This window comes from Scomber scombrus, chromosome 10 (assembly GCF_963691925.1).
Source record: "Scomber scombrus chromosome 10, fScoSco1.1, whole genome shotgun sequence".
Classification (NCBI taxonomy): domain Eukaryota; kingdom Metazoa; phylum Chordata; class Actinopteri; order Scombriformes; family Scombridae; genus Scomber; species Scomber scombrus.
In genome coordinates this window covers 8,993,701-9,017,466 of record NC_084979.1, presented here as the reverse complement: position 1 = coordinate 9,017,466, position 23,766 = coordinate 8,993,701, and the positions used below count along the sequence as shown (strand labels likewise).

Sequence of the window (23,766 nt, the reverse complement as noted above, 5' to 3'; positions counted from 1 at the left end):
ACTAATGTGTGTCCAGACATCAGCGAGGCGCTGTCCTCTCACTACACTACCTGCAGGCAATCTATTCCTTTTAAAATCTGGGTCAATAGCAGACGTTACACCTCCCTCCGGGCTTCCAGCAACACTGTGGGGCCAGAGCATGTGTTTAACTTTCACGCTTTGAATTTCAAATACAGGCCACTCTGGCATATAGCCATGGATAAAAAATATGTCACAATTCAAGTGAAAGTGCCCCTTCACTTCTTGAAATGTTCAAAATAATATGCTATCGGTGTAAGAACGAGGTTGGCAACATACATATTAATGAAAATGTTTCAGATATGAGGTATGAACTCATTAACTATGAGCACATAACTTCTTAATACTGATGCATACGCAAATAGTCTCTTATCTCAACTAACAAACCCATGGTACCACACAAGACTGTACAGAATACAGAGAGGAGAATATTGATGTCACAAATAAACATGCCAAGTTCCATTCTATTCCCAAATTGGGGCAGCATTACCACAGAGATATAGGTGGCTAAGGCTCAGGCAATGATTTGCAAGGGGACAAAGCTTAACAGTACCTACCAGAGCTTGAATTCATGAAGTCTCTTCCACTCACAGGAAGTGAACAAGGCCTTCAGCTCGTCAACAAGAGATCTCGAACCATTTCTCTGACACAAAGGCCACAGGAATCAGCTGTCTTTCAGTGGGGGAGGGCCTGTGGGTTAAAGTGCAAGAGGGTCAAACATCAACTACACTGACATGAATATGATGCAGTTTGACTGGTTCCATATTCATCTTATATCCCATTAGTACTATGTTGGCTGTCAATAGAAAGCTCTTAACCTGGATTGATTCTGATGTGACACTATGGAAAAGGTGCTTAATTAGGTTTGCTAAGAGGATGAACAATTTTTTCTATAGACTGCAGACCTCCTCCAGGACCTAATAATCTCCATAGTTAGCCTTTAGTGACACAGTCAACACTAGACCATAACAGACTGAGGTAATCACATACTGAAAAGTGGGTGTAAAAATCATATCAATGTTAGCAATCTTATTGATAAACATGAGAGATGCAGTAAACATGTAGACAAAATGACATTACACAGGACTATTCATACCAGATTAACAATCCTTCCCTCACTGCCAACAGAATGAATATGTTGCACGGGTATTTGCTTGTTCAGCAGCTTAGATGACTATTACTGTTATCCAGTAAACCCTGTCAAAATTTTAACCAAGTCTATTGTCAAATTATACATATAATGATAGTTGGAGGTATAATACCACAATACACAAGTGGGACACATCTTCACCCACATAGAGTAATGATTTATAGTCAGAGTGAAATACAAACACACCAATGACTCACCAGTGTTACTGTTACCAGTGTTATTATTTGTCTGTCCTTTGCTTTAAAGCAGCACAGATTTGCTGGGTTGGTGAACATGGATGTGGTGTGTGCAGTTGGCTGATATTACATTACAAGACAAGGTACTGGAGTTCAGTTTTCAAAGTATTATACCTGTCTGCAATGTGAGATGCTGTCAGAAATATCAAGCAGACAGAAAATGGCACTGTAAAGACTTGACGTCCCGTTGCCCCACATCAATGAACTCGCTCGTTACGCAACAAAAATCTCTGGTGCATCAAGATTTTTGTGTGCAGCTTGAGCGTGCTGAGGCACACTGTTCAGCACTCAGGGTGTCAGGCAGATGGACAGGGAATGAGGCGACGGACAACAGCATTACAAAAAACAATTTATGTATGGATTTTCTCACATAAACCTCTGACAAAAGCTTATAAAAGGTTTATAGTGATAAAAAAAGAGTCATGTTCTTTCTCATCTATTTGAGCATCTGACAGTTACAAAGAGGAAATCATATTGCAAACTATTAGAACATATATTTCCTCCTGTTTCACTGTGCTTCCACATTTCATGATATAAACAGTCCCGGGCCAGCGTACCTGTTTCCGTTGTAAGCAGTCTTGTAGACAGGTGTCTGCTGGATCATCTCATCAGTGTAGATGGGCACGGCAGTCCGAACGCACTCATGTGAGCACTGCAGGCTGTCATTGTAGGCAGTGAAGATGTCCACCTTGCTAGGCACCCGGGCTGGGGTGAAGTCTGTCAGGTTTTGGCAGCTTTCTTCCTGCTGGTGGATCTTGCGCTGATGGCTATTGTGGCGACCATTTCCCGACTGTGCACAGCTACAAAAACACGCACCAAAGACAAAAAGCAAACATAAAATCATACCTTGTACCTTTGGTCAGTTACAAGGATTTTTAACAAAGTGTGAGGTGTTACAGTGTGCTGTGTTTAGGAAGAAAAAGTAAAGGAATCTTTCCTACCAGTTTTTAAGGACGAGTGTTGTGATCAAGGCTGCGATAACCATAATGAGAGACACAGTGATTGTGATTATCTGGTGAACTGCCAAACCTGCAAAAAAGATGGGAATAAACAGAAGAGCAGAGAATTACAGTCATTTGTGGAGAAAATGGTTTCATCCTTTTTGTTCGCAGCAGAGAGCCGTGCACTTCGCTTATCTTTTTTCTTCTGTAATGTACAAACCAACAGCGCTATACAAAGTCTCAAGGGCAGTTCACGAGAGAAGTAGAGGATGACAACCCAGAACGTTTTTGCTCTTCAGTAAGTATTGATGACACTGTCACCCACTGCTATTCATAATTTAAGAGTGATATGAATTATTCCATTACAGTAGAGCCAACTGTAATGGATAACTAAGTCCAAGTCCAAGTTTTCTTCAAGTATAAAACTAATTATTCTTATGTCATTAAAAGAAGAAAATAAACCCAAATTCATACATCTGAAGTTGACTTTATTATGACAATTAAAAAAATAAAAAATCCTAGGGTAAGATCTGCTTCAATTATTTAAACCAAATAGTAGATTTGCCCCAAGGCTTTTATTTAAACATTAAGTGAGCGCAAATTATTTGATGTGGTATATCAAAAACAATATTTGATCAAAAGGTGATCTTGATAGGTAGTCTGAGAGCTTTGAAACAGGAGGCATGTTATATGCAGGGTAGATTAATAAGGATACACACACACACACACACACACACACACACACACACACACACACACACACACACACACACACACACACACACACACACACACACACACACACACACACACACACACACAAGCATTAAAATTGGGTTGTTAGAGTGAAAAATTAGGTGTTGTTCATGATTTGGATGCAGCCAAGATATGTATGCACGCTATGATTCTTTCCCATATGCCTTATTGTATTACAGAATGGGGGCACTGAGCCCTAAGACCTCTTGAGTCATTATACAAACTAACTCAAAAAACTCTAAACTCTCTCAGACAAAAGGTCAATGCTTTTCCATCATTGTAGAGTACTGGAGAAATACAATATACTGAGCTTTGAGAACTTTAGATTATTTTCAAGTTTGTGCCTGGTTTATAAATTTTTACAAGGTCTGTCCCTTCCTCCACTATGTGACTTTGTGTATACTTGCTCAGTAAATTATATTAGATCCCCCAGAATATCCTCTGTAAAAGATTGTACCAAACCATTTCAGGAAAGCCCTACCTGATGACATGAGGAGCTCTAGTTCCATCAGCACATTTAAAACCAAATTAAACAGTCTGCTAAAAGCTTCTCAGCTCTGTAACCACTGACTCTGCATTGTATGTAATGTGCTATTGTGTGTAGCTTTGTATTTTTTATGTGTCCTGTGTTTTCTGATTTGTACTATTTACTATTTTAAATACTGAAGGGACTGCGGATGAAAATGAGCTATAAACTTGTAAACAGTCCAAATACACAAATTACTACTAATACTACTACTATTACTATTCTTGAGGGCTTTTAGAGAGACGCATTAAGACACTGTTTACAACACTATTAACTATTTATACCAAAATAAACATTTTGTTACTGAGCAGCTAATCAACAAGTTGAAACTAGAACAGAGCAATGTGACAATCAGAACAGTATGAAAACTTAACATGAGCAACTTGCAGCAAATAAATGTTCATAAAAAATAAATTCAACAGCACTGCTCGCACCACTCACATCCCTCCATCAGACTACACAGTCACAGTGTTTGCTTTATTTCCATGACTGTTGCTGTTTGATATCGTCAAATGTACAGTGCATATAGAAGAAGCTTTTAAGAAACAGTTTCAGACATTTTGACAGTTCTTAAGACCTTACAATTAAGTCCGTTACAAGTTTTCATGCTGCACAAAACTTTTTTTTGGGGCCCTTTGGAGCTGTGGCGGGCAAAAACTGAAAAATATTATCACTTTAAAAGTGGCACAATTGTGCATTTACACATTTGGCACCATAACAATATTCATTTGTAGTCATGCTCATGTTCACTCAATGGAAATCAATTTAATATCCTTTCTCCTTTTGGCTCTGTTTTGGTCCCCACCAACCCCTGAGGGAAACACTCTTTGGCTGCTAAATGCTCCCCATGTTTTCCAGCTACAGTCATTATTGTCTGTCATGCCATTTGTTGCTGGGTAGGTAGAATACAGTGGCTTTATTATAGTTTTTTGTTAAAATGACCATCCTGCTGCGACTGAAACTGAGGTTGCTGAGAGCCTAGTTTATGGGCAAAAAACCCAAAACAATCACTTAAATTGAGGCTAAGAGGCTTAAATCCCGTGCAGAACTCAGATGAATAGCAGAGGTGGTGATCATTCTCCATCACTAAAAGCAACATTTTTCACATTACACATCATTTGATCCACTGGAAATTTAAAAATACTGATTAATTCCAGTATTTCTGCTGCAATGCAATGCTCTGCCTCTAATTAAGTATCTGACCCACAGTACACATGTGACAGTGGGAAGGAGTAACTTCAGCCAGGACTTCACATGTCAGAAGCTGACTCATCTCCAAGCGCATGCCCACTGCTTTGTTAATATGCATTATACACTGGACTTTAAGATCTACTTGGACTGTGTGTCCGCATTTAGAAAAATGTAATTATTGGACAAAATTAAAACCCAATTATAGTACTAGCAAAAGGACAGGAGGGACACTGGAAGAGAAAATAACTCGTAAAGACTGGTTCTTCTATAAACATTAAATGGTCAATGGAGAACAAACACCTGTCAGGACTGGTGCATGTCAAACCAGAGCAATCAAAATCCTATAACACATTATCACACACTTATGTTAAATCCTGGAGGATTCTGGTTAATAGCATTGTTTTGCTAAGCCGTCTGGACAGTGCAGAGCCATGAAATTATGAGTATATTCTAAATGAGGCATTGCAGCCTTTTGCTTATGCACTGCATCTTAACCAGCTTGCAGATATGAATGAGGACCAAATGTTCTGTGCTTACTCCCTTTGTTCTGTGTGATTAAATAAAACAAAAGCTTTTTTTTATTTTATTTACACTCTCAAGACTCCCGCGTGTGCTGATCTCTCACTTTAGCCAGAGGACAGTAATCCACAAACAAAACTGTGAGGTACATGTCTAAAGTGAGGATTAGTGCATGCCTATTGCACAGTTAGTGTGTCGTGTATGTGTGTGGGTGAGTGATAGAGCATGAGAGTGACTAGGACACAATGACACACTGCAGCAGGTGACATGCTGCAGGAGGGGGAGAAAAAAGGAAAAAAAAGTAGAAAGAAAAGCCGTGATGATGAAAATGCCAACGTGGGCCTTATACATCTCACCTCTCCATCAGCCAGCTGCCTAGCTGCTGATCCAAGCCAATTTGTCTTCGGGAAAGCTCAAAAGGAAGTGCTGCTCGGTCATTTTGGAAAAGCACACGGCCTCTCCTCTGCCTGCCTGCTGCACGGACAGCCTCCTCTTGGATAATAAACTTCTGCGGGCAGGGCCGTGCAAAAAAACGCAGGCCAGGTCAACCTAGGATTAATGATATCTCCACCTGGCTAAGGGAAACCTTACCTTCCCAGCGCAATCAGAGTGCCCTGCTACGGCAAAGGCACATTAACTTATCTGGCAACTCATTTCCTCTCATATCTACTCTCCATCCTCCCCTCCATCTCCCCCTCTGCCTGTCTAAGGCTGACGTCAAGGCTGTGAGGTGTAAAGTGTTCAGTTATAAATTAACATCTGTTGAAGTTCAGGCATAATAGAGCTTGCCCCTGACCTTGATCAATAGCGGAGGCCTCTACTGAGAATTGTTTCATTTTACATTGATGTCAGAGAGAAAGGGGGCAGGCAGGAGATTTTAAATCAAAAGCTGCACTTTGTCCTGTAATACCACAACTGATTAAATCACATTAAGGAGCTGCATTAAATTGAGCCCTATGCTAGCCTCATATTAATACTCCTCCGTATTTTACTCTATTTCACTTGTTCCATTTCAATGTACAAACTGATGTGGTGCATGTAACAATCTATTGATGAACGTAATGTCAGTGAACACAACACATGCTGTTTAGCAGCGCTGTCAGTCTGTCATTAGAATCCAATTGTCTCAACACTGTGTGTAGTTTACTGATGCTATGTTATATGTTTTCAGGGGTATTTAAAGCCTAAATAGCTCATAAAGATTTACGTTTACTTCAGGCTGCAGTTTGGAGACAGACATATTCACACATTCCTTATACAGTCTTTAATGATGCAAATGAAAGGAAGAACATGAGGTCCAGCAACATAAACACCAAAATTAGGTCCATTATAACCTCATTTTCAGGGCAGTATGCTTAAGGGTGCAGGAATAATAGAGCAGATAATGACATGGGTGACACATCTGAGTGCAGAGGCCAGTTCTATTTTCATCCAGCACTGCCAGTTGGAGGGAAGGAAATTTGGCTTGCCTATCTAAAACTCATTGTGTCCTGGCAGTCAGGTTGAAAAATCACCTTTGGCAGTCACCTTGCGTCGGTTTTGTTTGGTCAAATCACTGCCAAACAAAGAGAGGCTGAGAAGAAGATAGATAGCGAAAAAAAGGACAGAAAAAGGATGGGACAGAGAGGGATACGGAGAAGAGAGGACATAGATTGTGACCTCTATGGCAGCAGGATTTGAGCCCCAATCAAAGCTTCCAGCGAGAAATAAATTAGACTTTTCGTCTTCTTTGCCGTGACAGTTTGATGAACATGTCAAAGAACAGCATGGTGGTTAAATGAAATCTCCACTTGCTACCTAGTTTTAATAGAAGATTTCAAGCTTCGATACAAAAAAACAGTGTGTGGTCAATAAATGTGCCTAGCAGGTAATGTCTGCTCTGTAAAACCTTTGAAAACTCATCAATATGTGTTTTTTCATGGTGTTTTTTTTAACTGTTGTCACATCACATTATCTTGTTTTTCAGGCTGTGTGTATTAAAGATATACACTAATCGTTAGTAATAAAATGTTTGCCTCAGTAAGTCAGTAGCATTTTTTTTATAGCACCGTTCACAGATGCAATATCACAAAGCAATTTACGCAATGGAAAATGCACTATTAAAAGCAACACAGCTGCACAGTTTAAACTATCTTTGTAACCAACACACAGCAGACAGCTGGAAATACAACACGGCTCTAACACATTCATTACAAATTTAAAATACAGGGGGAAAAAAACCTTACACATCAAAAACATTATATTAATATTTAAAATGTGGTCCCAACATCCTTAATCATATCTGAACTTAGGCAAAAGTTAATGAGTATTTAACTTTCCTTACATGAGTTACTGTGTTTAGCTTGGCCACAGACCTGAACTAAGCCCCTCTCAAGTAGATAACTGTGCTGGATGAGTATGTGACAGACTGACATTAACCACAGACTTGCTGTTCCCTAAAGTGAGCTTAAAATGAAATCTAACTTGTTAACAGATCAGGATGTCTTTCAAGCTGCACTAATCAATATTTTTATTTTATATATTAACAATGGATCAAATGACTATATGCAATGTCCAACAGTTAACCTTTGTATATATATATACAGTATATACTCGCCATGAATCCATAATGTGATTTTTATTTCCCTTTTCATTAAATATGTATAATATAAAGCGTGTTTTGTAACGTTTGATAGACAAGAAGTCTTTTTCATGCTCGACATTACACTTATTGTGGGAAAAGCACATAGTTTTACTAATAACTTCAACAATGACTCTAATCTTCACTAAGCTATGATAGTATGACAGTGAGCAAGCATGAGCAATACAGGACCCTGAAACTGAAGCAGGTAAATTGAGTTTAGACATCATTCATTTTATTTACATGTGTCTTTTCTGGTGTAAATGTCCTTTTCCCCACTGAGACAAATAAAGTATATCTTGATCTTGATATGTCAAAATGTCAAAAAAGTCATATTGTTCAAATATACATCAAGAGAACGGAGAACAGTAATGTGTTTGCTTATACCCTGCCTATGCACATAGACTCATTGGAAACAGTATCACTTAAGATACTATTTGACCATGACAGACAGCGACCTGCCTAACAGATCATTAACGTGTAGTGCTAAGCCCTCTCAAGCATTGCAAAGAGCCACTGATGGCTAATGGTGCCTACACCCACACAGAGGTGGCTTAAAAGCTCCAGGAAAATGTAGGGAAGGCCCCTCACTTGTAAAATGTAGTTGCCTTTTGGAAAGGTCGAGCCACCTCAATCCCACACACCACAATGCACATTTGTACAGGCATATCTAATACAAGCTAATACACTTAATGGCCCTTCCAGGATCGCCATTCCCACAAACAGACACCTGAACAGGACAGGTTGGGGAAAGATTTCCTTCAAAGGCGGCCTGCTGATAGTATGGAATTGCCAATTAACGTTGGTGTCAAAGTGTCAATCTAGGCTGATTTCCACTGAGTCACCGAGCAATCTAAAACACTTATTGAAGAGGTGAATGCTGCTGAGAGAGAGGAAGAGAGAAAGCAGGGCAGAGAGAGAGAAAGAGAAAGAGGGATAGAAGAGGAAAGTTGAAGAGGGATAGATCAGAAACAATTACTCTACATGCCTTCTCTCTCTCAATGTCAAAGGCATTGCTGAATAATGCAGTCAGGTTGAATGGCAAATGCTGAGAACAAAAAAAAAGAAAAAGGAAAAAAAGGCCCAAAAAGAGGTAGCCAGAGTATATTACTTCTATGATGGCATCCCGCACCAAAGGATACACTTGTCTTGTGTTCCTGTTGGTATTAGGAACAGTGGGGGACTCGCAGTCGCTCATCCTGTTAACAGCAGACAAATGGAAATGGCTGCAATTTTCGGGTCGTTGTATAATGGCGTTGCTACTAAGGCAGCTTCAATCAACCATCCTGAAATCCGTGTACTGTCATTTTGGTGACAGGAGGTATTTTTTATCAAACAATGCTTGGCTGAATTGTTTAGCAGGTGAATAGGCTGGGAAACATGCACCTGCAATGATTTGGATTGGTGTCCAATTCTTCTGCATAATATATAGTTCTCTCTATATAGTCTTTCTTGTCAAGTAATGTTCTGTAATTTCTCAACATAACAGCAAATCTCTCAGAATATAAAATCAAATGAAAAAAAACAGAAGTAAAAAAGGCTCGTATTAAAATTCTGCCCTGTCCCTTCTGATTGACATAATCTCCTCTATTCAAAATAAGGTCTCAGTCAACATCTGCAGTCCTCTTCCTTTAGGCAGATGTGTCAAGCCATGAAAAAAGAGCTGAGCAGAGGAGACACAGAAAGTGAGACAGCATCTGTTCGGTCTGGCCTCTTCATCTCCTCTTGGCTGAGTTTTCTGTAAATCAGGGTAAGGGGTTTGACTCTGCACTCCTGTCACCAGGCATCAGCTTTTAAGTCCATATTTAACGCTTGAGAAAAGGAGATTCATTTTTACTGACTTTATTGAGAGTCGATACAGAGAGTAATGGCAAATTTATTAGATTGCCATGGTAACCGTTGGGGAAAGTGGTTTCTCTCTGTCTCTATGCGTGTCTCTCACTGTTGAAGAGGCTGTATTTTACGCCTCTACAGGTCCACCACGGGTCAAAATGCTGCATTACAATGTGCACTGTGCTTGCTTCTTTAAAAATAGATTCCTGAGACACTTAACATACATTTTACATGTGCTCACTTTGCTTTACAGTCAATGTAGACTTTATTTATTTACTCCATTCATTTAACCCTCCACTCCCTTCACAAACTTGATAATGTGATGTGAACTGTTGCCAGATCGATCTATTTATTTTAAATACCGGTTTGACCCTACACTGGATTTTATTTGAAATAATCCACTAAATCTGTCTGTTTCAGGAGGCCACAGGATACATCTGTAAGGCTCTACTGTGTCTTCCAGGAACACATGGTACCGTAAGCTTACTTCACGCAATCCTTTAAGATATAACCTTGCGACTCTCAGAACTCTGTCAAGTCCCACGTTATCAGTAGTGGCTTTACTGACTGCAGTTTTAATCATCTCATATCCATAATGGAGCTGACAGCTCCATCTGCGTGGAGTAGAAGGGGCTCACAGTTACTAGCAGCACAATCAACGGGAACAATCAGTGAGCATCTGGAGACACCGCATCTATAAACCCCTGCACCCAACTCCTCCTCCTCCTCTCACACCTCCTGCATGATGGCCGGAGCGCTGTGAGAGCAGGAGCAACAGGAGCCATCCCTTTAGACCTGCAGCACCCAGACAAACTCTTAATCAAACTGACTGAGATGTGCTCAGATAAATTCTAATGCTGACGATGCTCAGTGCTGGTACACTGTCAGGAAACTGCACATTAAATGTCAGTTATTAATTAGATGATTCAGTTCATTGTTACAGAGTTACAGCCTCATAAGACATGAGACCCATGTGTTGACAGATGACACAGATAATTGCAAAACTGTGCATTAAAAAAACGTAAAAGGAAAATCTAAACAAAGAGTGTCTAAACGTTGGACTTTCTGCAATAACAGAATGAATTGTTCCTTTTGTTGTCCTGCACTATGGATGCCAACAGTTACAAGTTAAGACACATAGCCTACGGTCAACAGGTGCAACACAGTACATGAGCTTTCATGGGGTGCTTTTCATTTGGTTAACATGACTCCTCCTCACATTTCAGTTCCAACGAAGATGTGAGTGAGAGATGCAAGGACGTTCTCGCTCACTCCAGCATCATTTTGAGGGGATAGAAACAACCTACGACGCGCAGTACTCCAACTGTTAAATATGAAGAAATAATGAACAGTTTAAACATTAAGGTTTAAACTTAAAATTAATGAACAATAAACTGTTGCTTAATAATTTCTACATATAGCTAGAAGGAAAACTGATAACTCCTCCCAATTGTTTTAATCATTTGATTAAACATCTATAGCAAAAGAAGACACAAAAAGACAATTTAAATCCATTAATTATTGAAGAACAGAGCCAATATAAAAGGAGCAATAAAAATAGCTGTAGCCTGCAGAATATGTTTTAATAAAATATTGCTTATTTAGTTTGTAAAAGTCTGATGTCCCTTTCAGGCTCAGAATGACATGCAGAGGTTGAGATGTACTTCAAACGGAAAGAGGAAAAGAAGCTTTGGCATTAGAAGGAAAAAAAAGTGTGACTGCTTGTGATTGATTTATGAATGAGTCATTTTTATTTTTCTGTATAAATATGAAAAGCTGCTGTTTGTGTTGTCTTTCCTATTTCCGCAGGTAGTTTTTCTTATCTGCTATATTAGAAGAGCAGCTAGAGCTGAGCTGTTTACTGTCAGCTGACCAATCACTAAAGACTTTCAATCAAAGGGATTTTGCCGTTGGGTAAAAACACCCCTGTGGAGGATACACCTGTGGCCCCTCACTCTAAGCTCCTCCTCTCTCTTCTCTCTTCTCTCTTCTCTCCTTTGAGGTGCATTTTAGTGACCAGAACATCTTCAATGGTGGCAGAGGGAGAATGATTTCCGGGTCACAGCTGGAGGATGGAGAAGGGAGGACAGAGGGCAGCATAAATTAACAAAATGAAAAGCACCCATGTTATTTCTCTCTGTGTCATTTCGACCCTAGCTGGTATCAATTGAATGATCCAATTGTGAATGAAATGACCCCATGGCCAGGCATTGTTCTTCATATTGGAAAAAACAAATAAGTTAATGAGGAGACTGTGGATGATGTTTCTGTCTGTGGGTCCAAAGGGTGTGTGTGTGTGTGTGTGTGTGTGTGTGTGTGCGTGTGTGTGTGTGTGTGTGTGTGTGTGTGTGTGTGTGTGTGTTTGTGTGTGTGTGTGTGTGTGTGTGTGTGTGTGTTTACTGTTTAGCAAGAACATCTGAAGTAATGTGAGGAGACATTTCATTTTAGGAGGCAAGCAACTTTGACAACTTTTCCAGTGTGCTCTGAAGCTTGCAGTCCTTGGTTTCTTCTGTCTTAATGATGGAACAGGTGCTATACACTGCACTGTCAAAAATGCATCATCACTTTGTGTATTAATAATTATATTCGACCACTCTAACTAGAAGATTCAGACCACTTTTCACTACATCTATACTTCTATGTGAGAAAAGAATTTTGGAATCATTGCCTTCCTTAATTTCTCCCTACTCACACAAAAGCATCCATGTTTGACAGTGATGTGCACACACCCCCACACACTCAGCATGAGATGATTACGGCCATGATACACACATGGCATACACGGCTGACACAAAGCACACTAATGGCTTAGATTTGTGCTGGTTGCCTACAGTATTCATGAGTCATAGTGAATTAGTCCATGGAGCCTGTTTATTGCAGGGGTGAATGCACATACAGTAATCTTGCTGTTACCAAGAGCCTGACAAGCAATGATAAACAACTCTGTCTCATATCAAAATGTGTAATAGCTACGTTGGTCCACAGTGCAAAACGTATTAGTTTCACAATAATGGCTCTAAAATTGTGGCCTGTTCTTTAAATAAAAAAAAAAAAAGTAGATTTTAGTGTGCTTCAAGGTTTAATTGAATTTTAAATCCAGAATATGAAGCTTTGCGATTGGCTAACTGGTGAACCCGGTAGTAGTGTTTTTCTCAAAGTCTTTTAAGGATACCATTAACATTTCAACACAGAAAGCTGACTGGATAACTCACCAGCATGATAGGTTAATGTTAAGGCGGTCACATTTGAATTATATCTGCATCAATTCTAAGAAAGTGTTTTTTTATTATCAGTTTTTAGGCTTAGAGCTTTAGGCTGTTTTGGGTTGTCTTCCATCAGTGAGCTTTATTCCATTTTAAAATTACCACCAGTCAGCTGCAACCGAGAAAGGTGTTTTATATCCTGTGATTGTAAAATGAGAAGTTGCTCATATAATTTCATATTTCCAAGAATGTGTGTCTGAGATATTTGATATGAAATCATCTTTCTTAAAACAGAGTCTTCCTCGATGAATATTGAGCCACATAATCCAATAAAGCACTCCAACATGCGTTTGCACTGTGCGTGTATGTGTGCACACGCATCAAATCTTGTACCATGACCATATAAGCGGGAAGAAGACAGCTATCAAACTGGACTCTATTTCATATCCCTCAGTTAATCCCTGCACTTGTCAGTTTCATATATTTAATCAAACTGAACTTTACATTGGGCATTGCACTCAGCCTCCACTGTTACATCATTTATTTATGCACATGTCACATTTAATCTGAGCTCTTGTCAACTTCATATTATTTCATACATTTCCTTTCTTTGTCCATAGCACATTTAGTTTTATATCCCTTTTTAAACCATTAGTATTCCATTTTGTAGAAGATTTTTAAAATGTCAATTACATTTTTATATTACTTTATTTCATCATTATTACCTTACATTTGTCTATTTTCATTCGTTTGTGTTGTGTGTTTTTAGAGCAAACACCAAGACACATTCTGTATGCTTGCATTGGCTAATAAATCAGATTCTGATTGAATGGACAAGAAATGACAGAAAATCCAAAAACCAAGAATAATAAAGATACAAAAGAATCTCCGGGGTTGTGTAAATGGTAGCATGTGTTGGTATATGTCAACCTAGGAATGAGAATGAGTTGGTCTTTTCAGCCCTAAACATTTCAGGCCTTCCTCTAAGACCTTCCTTTGGTCACCATTTCCACTAAAAAACCCAAACAAACAAAAAGCTTCATTTTATATTATGGCCCTTCAAAGTGCTCACTGAAACTACGCCTGGGATGGCTTGTGTACAAGAAAGCAGAAAAACGAAAACCAAATACATTGTTGGAAAGGTCTCGACCTGGAGAGAAACATATGTCAGTATGAAGATTCTACATGGCTCCTGCTTTGAAACACTGACCTTTGAACCTCAACCTTTCTGCATGTTTGAAAGGTTATAATTCAGCAACAACAATAAAAAGGACTGCACACATGGGACCAACAGTTCTAGAGAGCTCTTGACCTCTGCTGTCATGCGAGTATGGTCAACAACTGGGGGCGTTGTCATATATGGGTAAAATAAGGTAAAATACATTTTCACCCATTTAACAATTCGATATTTAAAATCTGATAACACAAATGTATTTACCATCCCCATACATTCTTCAATGTACTTTAAAATTCAGTATTAACAACTTCCAATTCTAGGAAAAAAGCTCTATTATAAAACATATTTTAAACTACAATTCCTTTGAACCACACCATGCAGCTTGATACAAATCAGAACCACAGTTGTAGTTCTTGGGTTTGCAAAGTAGGGTTATAAATAGGTTTGTAAAAAGATATATCTACTATTATATCTAGTACAGGCAAACTAGTAATTACACTGCATCTAGATGATGTTGATGTTGGCTATACAGATATAACTGTATTTATATAAACAAATTAAGAAAAAAAAAGATTTCTTTTACAGGTTAAAAAACACATTTTCTTCTGCACTATTGAAGACACTTCATGCCTGCTTCAACTTTAACTCTAAAGCCCTTGCACAGTTTTCACCATTCTGCATTAAGATGTATTACTGGTGATAATTACACTAGACATTATTGTGAGATGTATGATAAGGTTGGGTGGCCCCATTCTCTGTAAGGCGTTATAAACACTGAGTTTTATGTATTTATAAAGCTCTAACTGGCTTTTCACCTCCTCATATCACTTCATTGTTGTGTTTTCGTGCAGGCTCTTACTGTACATGCTCAATTGATTGGATTATATCGCAGGTGCTGGTTGTTTTTACTGAACTTGTGGGATCCAGTTTCTCGCACTGCGTACGATCAACCTGGAATAACTTGCAGGACTGCAAAAAAAAAAAAGGTTTATTTCCTTGGACATGCTTAAGAAAACCAAAAGTAGCGCTGAGCAGAACAGAACTGAACAGACTTTATGAAACTGACCAAACAGGCTGAACAGAAAATCAAGGCTTAAATATAAAAAACCAAACTAATGAAACAACAAGAGACAGGTGGCACAGTACAAGGGCAGGCTGGGAGCTGATGGGCTAAGGAGGACACAGGGAGCAGGACAGGGCCAAATGACTAAAAAGGACTAAGTAACAAATGTGTACCATTATAAAATAACGCAAAGAGTCCCAGAATAACATGTCCATGGCAAGAACATTCTGAAGCTAATATATCCTCAGGGCAATTTCAATTTGTATTTATTTTCCAACTGCTGTTGTTTTCAGCCAACTCACTTTGCTGTAAGTTTTAATTGCTTATGGTTTAAAAATGTTAGTATTTCATTCATTTGGTTGTATTATTTTTTACTATAATCCTTATGTAAGTATGTTATATGTGTTTCTTTTGCCTGGGATGTTTATGTTTGTGCTTGGCTATATTGCAAATGAGGTCTCTACCTCAATATATCACTGATTCTAAATAAAGGCTGAGATTTTTCAGAATCAAAGGAGAGATAATTAAAGCTGATGGCAGTGTGTAGAGAAATGTTAAAAAGTATCATTTAAAGAAAACCTTTACACAGTGAAAGTGAGGAAAATATTTCCAAGCGGGTCCTCCATTTCTGGATTTCAACTAACATTCATCCCTGTGGCGCTCTAAAATCTATATTTCGAACGTATTGACAGAAAATCCTCAAACAGTTACATAAAGAGAGTAAACAACATAAGAGCTCAGGTAACTACATAATGCAAAATGATTCAAACAACGTGCAACTCCGCAATAGCAGCGTCCATAGCAACCACCATAGCAACAATCGAAAGCCTAAAAATAGTTTGAACTTGCACTTCCTATTAACTGAAAAGACATCATACATGAAAAGATTATGTAAGATATTATTTGTCTGTATTGTGACGTAAACACAGGACAATAGAGGTGACTAGACCCCCCCCCCCCCCCCCCCCCCCCACAATTTAGAGGCTTGTTTTTGTATTAAGAATTTGTTTTAATGATGTCTAATTTAGTTAACATTAATTTAGGCTTTGTTAACTTGTTTTCATTACAAAATTACAAAATGATTCTACAGTCGACCTGAAAAATGTTAAGTCCATGATTAAATAATAGTAAATCTAGGTCAGTTATACATTTAATACAGACATGTTAAGAACTAACTGTCATCTCTACATCAGCTCTTTTTAGATTACAATTAGCTGCAAGTGCTATGTCAGGGTGGCTGAGTTTGTCTACTCTGAGCTGAGGTGTTTGTATTGGAGACGCTGGATGAGAGAGACAGAAGGGATGGGGGAGCGAGGACATAAAAAATGTTCAATGTAGCATGGTTTAACTGTTAGATGGTTAACATGCTAAGATGTGTAAAGTTGCATTAAATTGCAACCTAAGGTGTCCCTATTAGTATTTTTTTCGTCACAATGGGCACGGATCACCTGGGGGTGGGGGTGGGGGGGCATAGAGTTACATGTTTTGCACCCTTCCCCATTTGCATTAAAATGGTAACATTGAAACATGTGAGCCTTTCCATAAAAATAAGTACAGTACATCTTACATCATTCACCTGAGATAGTTGTCACAGTTAACTTGGCACATCGAGGGTTTGCCTGGAGGATGACAAGACACAACAATGGAGAGAAAGCCACATAGCCACCAAACAGCTGCGTGCCAAATGCCACATACCTCATATCTCAACATATTGTAGATGCAGGACTAATAGTCTACGCATGCACAAACGCAAACATCTATAATGCATAGACGGTCTTTGCCCCAGTTATGCATTTTTCTGTGTAATACATCTAAATTATCATGACACTGTGAGCATGTGCACCAGTCTAACTCCTACACTCACAATTAGCCTTAAATTGCAGTTGATACGCCTGTTTAAATCTTTTCGGACGTGAGCCAGACTTGTATTGGTTGGTCTAGCACAAAAAACGTCTCTCAATAGTGTCAAAACAGCCTTTTGTTTTAAGCACTGATATACTGTAGGATGTGCGGTAATACTGTAGCCTTACTTTATGATGATAGAGACAGTTATCATATGTCGAGAATTTACTGTACACCCACTTAACTCTAAATCATGTTCCTAAAAGGATGTTTACATCTAAATAAGAAAATACAACTCTTTTAAGAGCTAACATACTACTATGATGTCTTGTGAACACTATAGTTAAAACTGAAATTTCTCTTTGACCCCATTTAAACTGTTGAGTACATGATATTTTCTTAACTAATAGAAGTGAAGGCTAAAACTGCAAAAAATAAATTATAATTAACTGGATTTATCCTTTAAGGTTTCAAATAAATACATACATTTATGAATTCTTTCTCCTTGTAGAGTAAAACAAAACCTTCAGATCTCTACATGTGGAAAACATATATGTATCTTAATATTATGCAATATGTATGAGCTTCGTACAACGTGTATGTGTCCTCTATTTTCAGTTCTTCGTAAAACCATTTCCCTTAAATTCCCCAAAGAGGGACAAATGATTCTTACAATTGAACTGAATTGAATATATACTATAAATAAATCACAAGATACAAGCAGAATTGTAAGAGTTAAATTGTTATATGAGCTCAGATTATGATCTTTCTCCAATTAAGTTAAACACTTAAAGGTGCTTTTATGCATTTTTCCTAATCTAAGTTTGCATTAATCAGACTAAGATTGAATGTAATGTATCCATAAACATCCTCAAAGACAAAGCAGGAAAGATAAGAGTAAGAGACGAGACAAAGTTAAAAAAACACCTCTACGGTAATAGTTTCATTTCATCAGCAATCCAGTGCTGTGCTGTCTGTGTGGTAATTATATCTTGCCTTGGGGCCAATATGAGGCAGACATGGGTTAATGTGATGTGAAAGAAAAGGAAAGTTTTACTACCACAGTTTAAGCACCTGGGCTTTGCTTTGAAAAGTGAAACTATTCATCTGTTCTGATGAGACACAGTCTGCTTATTGATACAATAATGTGCAGCTGGTTGAAAAAAAACAGACTTTTTTTTTCTTTTTCCCCCTGTCACCAGCTTTCAGTTAGTGGTGACTGATTTCCTCCAGGATATAATATCAAGCCATCATTTTGAATCACAGGTGGTCTCACACTCACCTCCCAATCAAGACAAAATGAAGAGATCACAACAATACTGACAAGACAATTACATACTGTCATTTCATGTCACATTCATTACATACTCTTCAGTCACAAAGCACAATATATATTTATATTACTAACATTAAAACCTACTTCAGGAGTCATTTTAGTTCTGGCATCTGAACTGAGTGTTTCCCTTTCTTTCTTTTTTTTTAACATTGCGAGTACTCAGAGCTCAAAGTAATATCAGCTATGAGATCCGAGTTTCCCAGAGGAACCACTTCAGTAACTGGTGTTCTTTCTAGTTATCATCTGAATACAAGAGATATGGTAAAGCTGTATCCCAATCATTCATATTGATGAATGTATGTAGAAGCACATTTTCACCCAAACGTATATGGTTGATAAAGTCATGTGTACAGCTCCACAAAAACAAATATCCATCACATTTCTCCAAACAGCATAACTCCGCTGTTTGGAGTGAAATGATCATAAACACTGAAGTCTCTCACTGGCACAACTTATAAATGAATTGTCTACTACATTTGTCTTAAATTCATAATTGAGCTGGAATAATATTTTTGCAGTTTTTTCTCAGTGAAGGCTATTTTCTACCAGTGGGACCTCCACAGCATACATTTTCACCATCATCTGTGCTTCAGGGCATTTTTCATTGTAATTGACACAGTGGCCAAGGACTTTCAACAACCCTTACTGTTAACTCCCTAATTTTATGACATTTATATTAATGCACTAAATGGGAAATCTTCAATTAGCATAGTGCTTGTTCATGAGTTGTTAAACATGACTTATGTTTTATGACTACCTGTATGGTCCATTTAAATAGCAGCGCTCCTCATGGACTTAATGAAATGGTAAATCTAATATGCCTGGCTGGGAGGTTTGTGTGTCCGCAGCACAGAGGGACCGACCAGCTTCACATATGCCTAGTATGTACAGTACAAGGGCTACAGTATGGTCAAGGACTTCCTCTGTGGAAGCATATTTTCTCAAGCTGCAATGTCAGATGAATGACAAGTAGATCATTATTACTACTAATGAACTCCAGATGGGACGTGAAAAGAGTTTGGCTTGCACCATCATTACAGAAAAAAGATATGACTGGAATTGAAAATGTTTATCTTATCAGTTTCCTGTACTATGTGTTCCTTGACCCTGTTAACATGGGCAGGAAATTGACAGCTAAGTGTTAGTCTACTTTCATGATGCAAAATGTTACCAAATGCATCTTTTCACCTGCCAGCAAGGAGCTTCTTCAGAGGTGTCTAATACAAGTGATTTTTCACCGTCCAGTAAAAGTACATGGTGCCACAATTAGAATGTAATCCCACACCAGCTTCCCACATGTGAACACATGTCAACTGTGCGTGTTGGTGTGCACTACAAGCTGGAGGTAATGCTAGTTGCAAGTCAAATCTTGGGTCTCCATGGTGGTGGTGCCTGAGAATTTTGCCCCATTGCGACCCAAGTTGAAAATTATATATTTTTTTAGCATTCAAGTTTCATCCACACTTCTCAGAATTTCAGGACTACATACTCAGTTTGCTTGTCCAGCCTCCACAAAAGGCAAACATTCAGTTGATGGCTTTTTTTTGGTATCAAGTGGAAAAAAACCTTTTTTGTCTTGATCTTGTCAGAATGTATATACATCACTCTGTGGACCCATTGGTATACTTGTCTTGGCTTTCAAGCCCATTACTGAATTTTTGGTATGAGTATCTTGTCAACATAGCCTTCGATACCTCATCACATCACAGGCCAAATACGCATGAACTTTGTTGAGCATAATCCCTTTTATGTACAGTAGATACCATACACTCCAGACACCACTCTAAATTAGTGGTGTTCATTTCTGTGATGGAGTCTTATTTGTTTTCAGTACTGCTTTCAGAAGTTGTTCATGTGTCTAAATTGAAGGTCAAGTGAGCCATTGTTTTGTAAAAATGCTGACCTGCAGCACAAATCTCAAGTTACAGAGTTGGACAATGCTGCCATTGAGAGAACACCCTCACAGCGCTGAGTCTGTTTTGTATGGAAGACATGAGGTGACCTATGAGTCTGAAAACTGTGACTGAAACAAAAAAACATGACGAAGGCAACTAAAACAATAATCTCTTTACCTAACTCACTCATATTAATCATAATGTTCACACTAGATGACTATGTAGCTGCTTTGTAGGTCTTACCTGGTGGCTCTCCATATGGCTTTGATGGTTTGACAGTCTCCCCGAAGGTGTTAGTGGCCTTGGAGGTGCTTAGCCTCTTGGGCTCTGGTGTGGTCACCACAGTGAACGTCCTTTGGGAGAGCCTGGTTGTAGTGCTAGTGGTTGTTGCCACTGTGGTAGTTGAGACCCTGGTGGACAGCGTAATGTTGGGGTCTGGTTTGCCATCATCATCTATGCTATCTGTCCCTGTGGGTCCCCAGTCGATAAATCCGGCCACCGTGGTAGTCCGGCCCTCCTGAGACTTGTCATAGCTGTCCCATTTGAGCTGCCTCCTGGCTCTAAGTAACAACCTCACTGTGTCTCCTCTGCTCCCGCTGGATAAAGCTGCAGGCGCTTCTGCTATTACAGGATCACCTGTCTCCATTTGAGAGTATCTTAAGCGGCACTCCTTACACGCTGCCTGTCCTTTATGTGCTGGCTTCCGATGCTTTTGATCCTTCACTTTTTGCCCTATCCCTGCCCTACTGTCTTGTGGTGGAGGGATAGGGTTGAGGAGGCGGCGGGCCAGAGGGCTCACTGTTCTCCAGTGAAGCTTGTTGGTCGTCTCCCAGATGGGCTGCAAGCGAGGCCGCGAGCGAGGCACCGGTTTAGGCGTGAGTTTGATCCCTAGACCTTGACTGAGGGGGCTGCACACAGAGAAGTCCAGGGTGAGGTGGGTCATGGCCAGCAGGATCCACACCCGATTTCCCACACAGCTGCCTGGCCGGGAGGCAGACGGACTGCAGAGAGAGGAGAGAGTAAATGAGAGAAACCATTTTAGATTCAGACACAGTGCACTACATGTCCAAACCATACAAATCAGGCTCCCTGCACCCCCCACCTTCAATTTAATGATCTATTGTAAAGATTCACATCTGTATTCACCCTGCGTTTACAATCTTGGCAATGTTCTACTCCACAACTTCTTAAACTCTACTCAATTAAGCTTAGATAATAATTTGCTTCACAGAGAAACTCTTGAATTACAGTATAGAGGTCAGACACAAAGTAAAATTCGTAAAACATGTGAAAGATTATGGATTTGCACTCTTTCCTCTCAGCTGTCAAAAGCAGTAAGGACTTATCCTTGATGTTACAGATTCATATCAATCCGGGGATGATTACACTGACACACAAGGTCAGGCCTGGTTTAGCTGATCATCATATTCTGCATTATCTCCCACAGACACAAAGTCATCTGATTCCCAAAGGGCAATTTGATTATGCAGTGCAATGATCGGGGAGGTAACACGCAACGCTGGCAGTAGACACAGCATGACAAGTATATCATGGAAATCTTCACCCATAGGGCTATTGTATTAATTTATTCGTCACCCAAGTATGTCCCAAAATGTCCTTTGTTACTGGATAAACCTCAAATCCGTTCATCAACGAGACAGCAAGGTGATAGATAGGCTGCCTGTAGAGGCTAGGACCCTGCCATAGGCTGATTTTACAGACAACCTTCAGTGGCCCCTGGGACAAGGCTACACATTGATTCCTAAGGGAGAAACCTCATTATGGGCTATCTTTCATCTCTGCTGTCCTTGGCCAATTTAAGCTCACACAGAGGACTCATTTTGGAGGCATCACAAAGGTGATGATAGATGGAAAAGTGTGAATGGGTTCATCGAATCTCAGAGGCAGTACAAAGATATCTGTCTATCATATAATCACCATGTTATGTTTTTACAAGTCTCTAACGACTGTTTAGCTGTACTGTAGTGACATTTGACAAGATACTTGCCTACTGTGGAGAATGTGGTCTGGTCATAAGTGATTCTACTCACATGAAAATTCCCATTATAGCGTGTCTTATGTTTATGGTGTAAATGTTCAGCAAAATGGACTGGTGTGGAGATTGCACACAGCCAGATGAAAGGTCATATAGTGATTTGATGGATCACAACACCTCTGATATAGATTTTACATATATTTCCTATTTCATGGTTATGTAAATGTTAATTGGAATCTAATATACCATTCAAATAGGCTGTGTCTTGTAAGCCAGCTGTTTCAAAACTGTACTATTCCTCTGAACCACTGCTGCCCTGGGTAACAAGGCCATTGTTAATTTATTTGCTAAGACATAAAGAAGACAATTAGCAAGTTGTGGTGAATGGATAATCATCATATGGCTTTCTTCTGTTCACAATACCATTATTTCATTTTGTATGTTACTGTCACAGCACTGACTTTTGTAGTTAGTAGTTCCAAAATATAATTTTACATATTATATATATGTTATAACATATATAACCAATTGAAATGTGTTGAATTGTGCTTTCTTGCATCTTTGACATGCAGTTAAATTTAAATTCTAGAGTAAATAATCATAACATTCATATGATATTCAGTCAGTTGTTTTGTGGCTATGAGGAGTGATTCTGGATTGTGCTTTTATTATTCACCACATCTTTCATTTAAGTTGCGAGGGGGAAACTGCAAACCACTAACTGATAGATAATTCAGAATGGCATTTTAATTGAGCCATAAATGGTGACTGATGTGGTCATGAAAGAGCAGTGACAAGGTCAGAGTACTATTGACAGCTAAAAATATGGGTAATAATTTGTCTTGTGAGTGCTCTGGCCCTGACCTCAGATTGACATTCTGGCACTTTCACAGTCAGCAAACTCAAATTTGAACTCTCCAGGCTAAATTAATGCATTCTCGGGAATCACTAATGATTCCAGGGAGTATTTGTTAAGCACCTTCATTTTTTTCTTTCTTTTTTTCTTTTGCACTTCTGGGCTTGAACATGGCTACAAAATGAGAGGTCAAAGGAGCCTGGAAGTGCAGCCTGAGGGTGGATGGCAAAGAAGGCAAAAGACGGGACTCCAGTGATCTTAAATAGTCAAATTATTCTGTGTAATTAGACCTGTGAGTAAAGACCATAGATCACTGACATTGAAATCAAGTTGGATACTAATTTTGGAGAAAAATGTGCAAATTTTCTCATTAGAAATAAAAATGACTACTTAATACATGAAGAGTTAAACTAATGCAACCATCATTTTCAACTAAACATGTCAAAACAATGTATCCTGAACACAGCAGTGGAAGAGAAGGACCTCAGTGCTGTAGAACGCCTTTTAATAAGGTAGATCTTCTTCTTTTTAAAAATGCTCACTTAACAATTTTAAGGATAATATAACTGGTTTCATAGTACATTTTTTAAAACTTCTACACCAACGTC

The 23,766-nt window shown here is 38.9% G+C and overlaps 1 protein-coding gene across 1 annotated transcript; it reads right to left on the bottom strand.

The window, feature by feature from the left end:
* Window positions 1–635: 635 nt before the first annotated feature.
* On the bottom strand, window positions 636–22,371 carry ajap1 (adherens junctions associated protein 1). The gene is made up of 5 exons (XM_062426621.1): window positions 22,358–22,371; window positions 20,550–21,307; window positions 2,346–2,433; window positions 1,962–2,204; window positions 636–708 (listed from the first exon to the last, which is right to left on the bottom strand). Exons 1-5 carry the CDS (start codon window positions 22,369–22,371, stop codon window positions 636–638), a joined length of 1,176 nt encoding a protein of 391 aa, XP_062282605.1.
* Between the last annotated feature and the right edge of the window lie 1,395 nt (window positions 22,372–23,766).